We start from the raw sequence: 9720 nt of genomic DNA on the forward strand, positions 1-9720 counted from the left end.
ACGTGAGGCTCTTTCTCTGTTTAATTCAGGTGTCCCCTGCTCTTGGAATCTGACTAGTCATTTGCTCACCCGCAGGTTCTGTCCTTATCATCATGCCCACGCAGCGTTTATACTGCAGTCGCAATAGCAATCCATTCATCCTGCACAACTCGGCAAGATGTTTTACATCCGGACTGTGTTCATTTCATTATACTAAATGTTCTAATGCCCTGGAAAACTATGGATAGGTAGCCAGTGTGATGATCCCCGAGCTTCCCAGGTGGACACAAAGAGGCCAGTTTCACATTTCTGCACTGTAATATTTCAATCGTTTAAAATAGAGAAGAAGTTGAATGGATAGATAGATAGATGTATACTTAATTCCAAAATCTTCACCTGATAAAGCATTCTCTCGCTCTCTCTCTCTTTCTCTTAGATTAGATTAAATTTCCAATTTCCTTGTATACCAGAGGATACAGAAACCCAACCCATACAGAGCTAAGGCAAATGGAACCCATCTTCGTTACACTGCTTACGGCCCCTACAAATCTCCTAAAGGGACTGGCAACTATCAGAGGCTTAATTTGCTGCTGTACCATAATCCTTTTTATACCTGGGACTTTTGTAACTGTTTGGAAAGAATTTGCATGATTAATTCACTTGCACTTAATACTTCTACTGAAGCGAATATTTATAGACATTGGATCCCTACTTTTATTTAAAGCCTAAATTTAGCATTTTTCCCTTCTTGGGATAAAGGAGAACCAATATTTGGGTGTTTTCTGACATCTGACCCAACGACATTCTAAAAACACCCATTTTTCTATGGCAAATCATCAAATATCAATTATCTCATCATGAGACAACACACACACACATAGACACATTTATTACAGTAAATACAACAAATACAAATATGTAGAGTTTTTGGAAAGTACAAAATTAAGTGAAAAAGAAATCACCTGTTCCACTACCACCCGAAGGTAACCATCGCTAACTCTTTACTGTGTCTTTCTTTCATTCACTAACAAGCATAGATATATAAGAAAATGGGATTCTTGTGTATTTATTATTTTCTTTTGTCTTCTTTTTGCACTTATTCTATGAGTGTTTTCTCAGTTCACTAGGTAGTCTTCTAAACCACACTTTTCATGGCAGTATAGTATTCCATCACAGAAATACACAGTAATTTATGTCACCACTTCCCATTTTTGGAATTGCAGCTTTTTTGTGTTTGCTGTAACACTGAACAAACATCCATATACAAAAGTCTTTGTGCACACTAGATTTGTAATTACAGGGTCAACAGGCAGGACTATTTTTCAGGCGTTTGATAAATACGAAATTACATCAGAAACAACGTACTCTTTCCCATACTCACAGGGTCAGTGCCTGACTTCATGGCTTTTGGACACATTTCAAGAAGCAGCCATGACAATCCCACCTGACTTTCCACATTCAATTTGTTTTCTATCTTGCCTTCCAATGTTTAGTTGGGTTTAACCTCCAGTATTAAAACAAACATTTCTAAAGCTCTTAGAATCTATCAAGCTTAAGTAACTAACTTGCCATAACCTCTCAACTATAGTCAATTTCCAAAGCAAATCCTTTAAAAATTTACCTTCACGTACAGAAGTCTGACACCAGTTACACTAATTCACTCCAGTATCCATTTATGGAGGAATCCGAGGCGCCTGGCATGCGGTAAGCCGAAGCATGTATGGACGTAAGTAAGACACACCCCACACAAGGCATCTGTAATCCACAGGCAGAGTTAGTCTAGAATCTTGATGTGATATCCAGTGCAGCTAGCCCATTCTCTTCGATACTTTGTTTGGCTAGGTGGTGGGAGGCACCATCCTTTCACTGCATGAAAAGTATGTGGCAACATTGCTGTGTTCTCAACGTCTCCATTCCTGGAAAGACTTCAGTCCGACTTCATAGTCTCCTCATTTCATCACACAGACCTCCACCTTGACTGACGCGAGTCCGGTTGAGGAATATCCCGAACTCGAGGGAAACTTTGTGAGTGAGGAAAGGGAACTAAGAGAAGACGGGGAGGGAAAGGAAGAAATCCCGGAGAACGCCAACACTGAAAAGATTTCCATGGAAAGACTACTCAAAGTATTCCAAGGAGGAAAGGAAGTACAGGATGCTAACAGATTTGCCAGCCACCTGCAGATGGAGAATGCTTACACAGAGGTTGGTCAGAGTCTTTCATTAAAGGGGTGACCTGTACATAAGAAAAGTTACCCTCAAGTTTTAGCATAGTTTCATGGAAGTACTCTCAAATGTATCATGGTATAGAAATTATGGCAAATTCCTTTATTAAGTAAAATCAGTTTTTAACATCTGCGGGACTATAAAGTTAATTAACTTCGTTTTTTTTTTCTTCTTGAAAGAACTTCATAAAAGTATTTCGAGACCTTGGTGCCAAGAATCTGGAGCCAGTTGAAGTTGCTGTTCTTTTAAAGCATCCTTTTATTCAAGATCTGATTTCAAATTATTCAGACTATAAAATCCCTGTGAGTATTCCCCAAAAGTGTCCTAATTCAGTTGAGCTCAGGATCGGGACATGGTGGGACATCTCCAATGTGGATTACAGAGATGGGGGGGAAGCTGGAGTCGGCCAAACCAGGGTCAGGAGAAGTTAAGCTGGTAACAGCATCAGCTCAGACAGGCCAGCCCGTGATACCCGGAGGGCAGCAAGGTCAGCGACAGGAGAGGAGCTGGCAGTACTGTGGACGATACCGTCAGCATTATGGAACTGCCTCATCAGGCATGGGGCTACTTTGGACCTAAGACAGAAAGCTGGAGGAGATGAGATTAAAGCTGGGTGAGTGGCAGTATTAGTGTTCCGGATCATTCCAGGCATCTAATGACTGGCCTATGACTGAAGGGTATGGAGAATAGAATCCCCCTTTGCCAAAGAGAACTAAGGAGACCATGACACCCAACCAAGTGCCAGCATAGTCATTGCACTCTAATCACAGCCCACAATCTATGTGTTGTGCATATGGCGAGAGTGCACGCAAAAGACCGGGTGCCAGTTCCATCAGGGAAATACTATGTAAGATGGAGAAACTGAGGACAAAACCCAGCGAGACTGGACCAACTCAGAAGGAGGGAAGGAAGAAAAGAAGAGCTGCACTCCAGAGCTCACAGTAAGCAGCCGTTCTGTACCCCACGTTCTGAACGGTCACCGCAGTGGTGGTGCCTGGTCTCCAACAGCAAGGGCTGAGGCAGGCAGGTTGTGCGCTTGCCCCCCTTCACAGTGGGGTAAGTGTGCAGCCCCTTACACACCAGTTCAGCCCTATGAGACCTCCTTATTTGGCTCCTGCTAGGTGTTTATTGGACTACACGGGATTTGCTGAGTTTAAGATAAAACCACTTTCACTTTGATAAAATGAAGGTCATCTAAGATGTATTACTCCTGACTTCTCAGTGATAACCTTCTATGCCCAGAAATGAGACTATTCCAACTTGAATATCTACAGCCCTGAATTGGTTTGTTCTAGATTGCTGATCTTTTTACATAGAAATTGTATTACCTGTGTTGGTAATCACTGAAATTCATTCTAACAAGCTAGCGGACTCTCATCCAGTAGTGAAGTGAGATTAGAGCATTTTGGAACACAGGCTCAGGAATCAGAAAGTCACGGGACTGAATCTCAGCTGTACTAACTAGATCCCTGACTTTCACTTTCTGTTCATCCCAGCTTTCTCATCTGTTAAATGGGAGTAACAGCCGTTACTATTCAAAGGACTGTGGTGAGGATTAAATGAGATCGTGCATAGGAAGCACGTGGCATGGTTCCTGACACTTGGCAAATACTGCAGAAATGATGGCTGTTACGATTACTCTTCACTACTGAGCACTTATTACTGAGGCTGGTAATGTCAGTTTCCATGAGAGACAAAATGAGTACAAAGCTCAATTTCTGTTCTCAAATTCCCCTTCCGTTTGCAAGAGAATTTTTACATGTAAGAAAATAACCAGAGAATGATATATGGTATGCCACCCAAGCACAACATTATAGGGATTCAAAACATAGGACATTTTTTCTCCAGAAGCTGAATCTTCAAAGATGGCCAAGATTGTTGAAAGTGGAGGGACAGGAGAGGACGTGGACATGGATTTGCTGTTGGGGTGGACTGAGGACAGCATCACAGGGAAAAGGAGAGGCCTGTGCAAAAGCGTGAATGCAGGACTGCGTGGGAGGAAGGGGAGCCGGTAGGGCTTCTGAGCAGGGCCATGATGTGACATCAACGTCTTCATCCCGAAGTGTTTGTCTCTTCACCATATCATATCATTAGGTCTCTACCTTTAATAGGGCTCTTTAAAAAAAAGTTGTGTCTCTTTATATAAATAGGCTAAAATCGCTGGAAACATCATTAGTATCAAAAATGTTTGTATCAAAACTGGAGCGTTTCATGTCCCTTTCCAGTTTCTTATATCACATATTTTCATTAATAAAGACCAGCCTTCTTCCCCACTTAGGAGGAGGAGGGCACAGGTCAGTGTGACCCTAGAATTCGTGGGGACAGTGGACACCAGAACTAGACAAAGGGGTGGAGAAAGGAGGGTGAGGGAGGAGGGGGGAGAGTTGCCGGTTGCGGGGGGAGAGTTGCCGGTTGCGGGGATCTACCCCCCTTTTGCTTTCCTTTGGGCCGGCGTCACCCTGTATAAGGAATGTTCCAGAGCCATATGTTAGAATTTATCTTACATTAACTACCAAGAACCAGTAGGAACATAAAACGATGCCACAATTATTTCCTCCCCTAGTGGGAGGAAAACTCCTTACAAAGCCAGGCAATTTGAGAACGTCTTTACTCTGGCCAGACTAAATATGATTAACTTTGCAGAGAAGATTCTCTTCAGCGCTTTCCTGAGAAAAGAAAACAGCCAATGGATGACTGCCTTCCAGAGGCAGCCCCTTGAAAAGAATACCTTGAGAAGGTATTCTGACTCCTAGGGAAAGCTGGAGTCCATGGGGCTCTTTTTCACTTATGTATTGCCCTCATTTTGGAAGGAATTTGATCAACTCGCAGTACACCCCGCTACTGACATTTTGGACGGTAGGTCCCTCCGCACAGGACTGCAGCCAGCATGGCAGGATTCTGGGCTGCCGCCTGCTCTCCCCAGGAGCACTTGGACATACTGACTACGGACACCAGCTCTGCACACTCCCCAGATCTCCTCGGTGTGCGGCGTCCCTCCAGCTGGAGCCAGCCAGCGTGGGGGGTCTGACCTCCTCCAGTCAGCCAGCCTCCGGGGACCAGCACCATCTGACGCTCCAACAGCAGAAAGACCATTAGCCTGTCTGTCACCCATCCGGTCTGTCCATTTATTCCTTCATTGCCAGAGTGCTTCTGCAGAGTCGGCTGCTTCAGCTCCCTCCCTCCTGGCCGCCACCTCTCCTCCCTGGCCCTCCATCTCGAATCCATAAGGGGTCGGAGGACTGTATAAATGGGACTCGTTCCTACAACTGCGAATCAGAGAACTGAGACAATAACCTAAAAAGCCTAAGGCCTGATATTCTAAAATGAAAGAGCTCCCCTTTCCAGTAAGAAGTTCTATTCTCATTTTCACTAAGCAAAGAAAAGAAAGAAGAAAGAAAGAAAGAAAGAAAGAAAGAAAGAAAGAAAGAAAGAAAGAAAGAAAGAAAGAAAGACAAAAAAGAAAAGAAAGATAAAAATAAAGGAAAGGAAAAAAAAATCTCTGAAGACTCAGTTTCTGTCAAAGCCATCCTGTCACCATTTCTGCTCCAGATATCCATGTGCGAGTAAATACATCGCATTTTAAAATGAACTTTAACCACAGTGATGTTATTTGAAGATCTTTCAAGATAAGTAGAGCAAAAGCTAGAATGTGGTTTTTCAGGTTAAAATGTTGTTTGCTGTTATAAACAGTGGGGAGTGAAGGTTGTTGCCTGATAGCTCTATGTTTACAAGGTTTGTGTTTGGAAGCAGCAATATTTTAAAATCTATGTTTGAGAAAACTGAGTATTCGTAATTATTTTCGTATGTTTTATTTTTGCTCCTATTGGGAGGTGGCCCGACTTTGTGGTTGAGAGAGTGGGCCCAGGAGCCACACCGATTGGGTTCACACCTACAAACTCTGTGACCTGGGGCCAGTGACCTCGTGGTGCCTTGGTTTCCCCATCTGTAGAATAGGGTTACAAACTCTCATAGGGCTCTTGTGTGGAGTAGATGATTTGGTACGTATAAAGTGCTTAAAGGATCAGTGCTTGGCAGCTAGAAAGCACCCAGTAATAAATGTTAGACATTATGATTATTATTACTCTTGTTACTATTACTGGTTTGCTGGTAGTTGCATTGCCCAGGAAATATTACTGAGCCATGTGAAATTATATGTGGAGAAATAAATAAGCTGGGGCATTTCATCTCCTGAATTCAGTGTCTGCTCTTTGAAAAAAAAGAAAAAGACTTTCATCGTTGCATGCCATGATGACAGAGTCCAAACTGGTGTCCCAGAAATCTCCACGTGACCACACTACCTCTGGGGAAAATCCAGATTTTGTGTTAGATTTTATAGTCATTCAATTAATGTCATTTATTTAACTTCTACTTTCATAGATCTTATACAAAGAGGTCATTTCAAGTAATGTTCCCAAATTATTAAGAAAATGCTTTGGTTAAATAAATGTGGTAAGATCAATGAAGATACTGTAACTGGGTTGTTAGTGAGCAAAGTCAATTAATTTCCCATGACCAATATATTTCCAAATGTAAGTGAACACATGATTTTCTCTACCAACCTAATAAGTGTAGTCTCTTAAAATGAACACATGCTGACTACATGTAAATTATTTTTAGCAAACCTGTAAATCAAGCATATATCCTTGAAATTAAGGTTTCCATTCAATAGAACACAATAATGAATCTTTTAGTGTGAAAATCCAAATCCCACAGGATTTGGGACACAATTAATTACAAGAGGACAAAATACGAATTATTAAGGGTGACTTGAAGGAACTTTCAACCCACTGTACCTTCAGGGTATCTGACTAAAATAGTCTCCAACCTTCTCCTTTATCTCTGTAACAAAATATGGTGCCCGGTTCCGTGGTTTGTGTTTTCAGAGCACCCATGTCAAACATTTCCAGACTCTCTCGGTTTCTCTCCATTAACTGCTACTGAAAATTATGGCCTCTGACTTCAATAGCAAACTTACCCAGGGCTGACTTACACATCTGGAGCTTATGATTCTGTCCGTGCTGCCGTGTCAGGTGATTCCAGGTCAGCTCACTCCTTCACCCACAAGTGAGCATTCAGTAGTCAGCATTAGTTATCATAAGTACACTATTCAAAGGAGACCTGTTATGAACACTATGGTGGGTAGGACCAGAAAGGTCAATGGTGAGCAGCTGTTCTTTTTCACTTAGTTCACTCAGGTTTGACCTCTGGCTGCAGGAAATCTGTATTTTCAGAGAACAAGATCTCACAAGAAAATGATTCACTGTGATTCCTGGTAGTGACTGATAATAAGCAGTGTGTGTCACTCAGCAGGGGTCAGCTCAGATAGTGAACTAACTCATGTCTTCTTGCGTAAAAGGACCTCAGTCAAATCGAAACCTTTGGAACTCAGCTCTGAAGAAAAGAAACTTACGTTCTTAAAACATTTCCCTAAATTTGTAGGGGGGTAAAAAGAAACTGTATATATATATATATAATTCTACATTTTCCACGTGTGTTTGTACCCCTTCTACATTTTGATGATGTTTTAAATTTATCTTTTCAATGTCTGTGATGTAAAACGTAAGATGCTGGTATTTTAAATGGAGGAAAACCAGATCTTCTAGTCCTAATATTTAAAAAAACGTGGAGAAATGAGACAATCTCCCCTCCAAATGATCTGCTGGTCTAAAACTCTACAAATCTGTGGACACGATTGATTTGGAATTAGAATTTTTCTTTTATATAAAATGAGTACAGTTGTTCATTCATTAATAGGGAAGTAACACTTTGGCTTGTTCATTATGTGCCAAACCCTGTGTAATTGCTTCTTACAAATGTTATTTAATCTAATAAGACAATTCTTTTCATTATTAGATTAGAGAACAAAGGCTCCAAGATCTTTGATATCGTTCCAAGGGTACAGCCAGTAAGTTGCAGGGTGACATTGCAACTAAATAGGGCACCATTTTCTTAAAGAAAAAAATAAAAACAATTTACTGTTTCATCACTCCCATATATTAGATGATCATTAATCCTAAATCTCTTATTAATATTTGTTACGTCTCTTTGTATCTCTTCCCTTAGGATATTAAAATAATTCTCCAAAGGAGTGAGCACGTATGAGGAAGTGATGGAGAGAGATCTCCTTCAAGGCTTACAGAGGAAAAGAAATGAAGACAAGAGTGTGATTTTTATAATTTGACAACGAATCTTCCAAACATCAATGTAAACAAGGTGTTGGTCATATATGTTGTCATTGTAAGTATAGAAATGACCTACCAGGTTATGAGGAGCAATGAAAAGGGGGCCTTCCTTAACTCAGAGAATATTCTATAATAAACCTTAATTACAGAGCAAAGATCCAAAGTAAGAAGGAATGCATTCTGAAGTGATTCTGAAAATAGACGGCATCAGACAATATGTTCAAAAATAAACACACACATAAGTCATGAGAAGTCCGTATGAGAAGCAGGCAAACAGTGGGCGAACATAGTGAAAATTGCCCGGAGCTCCACATCAGGGAAGTACTGATATGTACATTTTGTCATTCTCGCTCCACCTGCAATAGAATTGCAAGCTCCATCCCACCCGCCGAAAGAAGGCTGCATCATCAGCTGCTGGTACAGCCACCTCCTATCTTCTATTCCTGATCCTTTCCTAATAGAAGGCGATGTTTCCCATATAGATGGATGTATTTGTAGAATTATATCTTTTTACTTGTATAAATTAATGGCTCAAATTCAGTGATACTTATCTCAAGAAAATGTTTTCTTTTTAAGTGAGTGATAACGTATTCTCAGTGGTGGGCCTTCTGTGAAACCCCTGCTTGGTCCCCATCCCCTCCCTGGCTGCTCCTTCTGAGGCTCTCTGGCTGCTGGATCCTCCTCTCTTTTACTCAACCTCCAAATGTTGGAGGGCCTCAGCACTCAGCCTCCTCCATCTACAGTCAATCCCTGGATGACTCATCGTTTCCATTACTTTGTTGGTATTATAGAGGCTAACACTGAAATTTCTATTCCCATCACCCCTGGAATCCAAACTTCGCTCATACTATCCATTTGATTACCATATTGATAGTTCATAGTCATCGCAGACTCAACCTGTCCAAGCCAACAGGGGGAAACTTTCATAATACAATGGGGTCATGTCACCCCTCTGCTCCAACCCTCTATCGGCATCCCATCTCATGCAGCATCCAGCTCAAGTTCTCACCTTGAGCTTACCCCTTGCTACCTCTCTGAGCTCATCTCCTGCTATTTTGCCTCTTGCCCACTCTACTTACGTGACAAATCCACCTTGTTGTACCTAAAACATACCTGCACACTTCTGTCTCAGGTCCTTTGCACGTGCTTTTTTCTCTGCCTGGAATGATTTTCTCCCAAATACTGGCATGACTTGTCCCCTCACTTCCTTTAGGTACCTGTTTGTGTGACACTTTATCAGGAAGGCCTTCCCTCAACACATAACAAAATAGAAATAACCCACAGCCCAACACAACATAATTTTTTTCCATTGTTCTTATCAACATCTGACAAACAG

The 9720-nt window shown here is 41.6% G+C and overlaps 1 protein-coding gene across 2 annotated transcripts in view; it reads left to right on the forward strand.

Moving 5' to 3' along the window:
* SPEF2 (sperm flagellar 2) overlaps nucleotides 1-8582 on the forward strand; it is a 163307-nt gene extending 154725 nt beyond the window's left edge. For both annotated transcript variants that reach the window (XM_057312193.1, XM_044387027.3), the window contains 3 exons: nucleotides 1945-2181; nucleotides 2382-2504; nucleotides 8266-8582. In XM_057312193.1, the coding sequence (XP_057168176.1) occupies nucleotides 1945-2181; nucleotides 2382-2504; nucleotides 8266-8304 (399 nt within the window). In that variant the 3' untranslated portion in view covers nucleotides 8305-8582. The remainder of the gene's footprint in view (nucleotides 1-1944; nucleotides 2182-2381; nucleotides 2505-8265) is intronic.
* Nucleotides 8583-9720: the final 1138 nt, after the last annotated feature.

Source organism: Ursus arctos, unplaced genomic scaffold (genome assembly GCF_023065955.2).
Source record: "Ursus arctos isolate Adak ecotype North America unplaced genomic scaffold, UrsArc2.0 scaffold_15, whole genome shotgun sequence".
In the NCBI taxonomy this organism is placed as follows: domain Eukaryota; kingdom Metazoa; phylum Chordata; class Mammalia; order Carnivora; family Ursidae; genus Ursus; species Ursus arctos.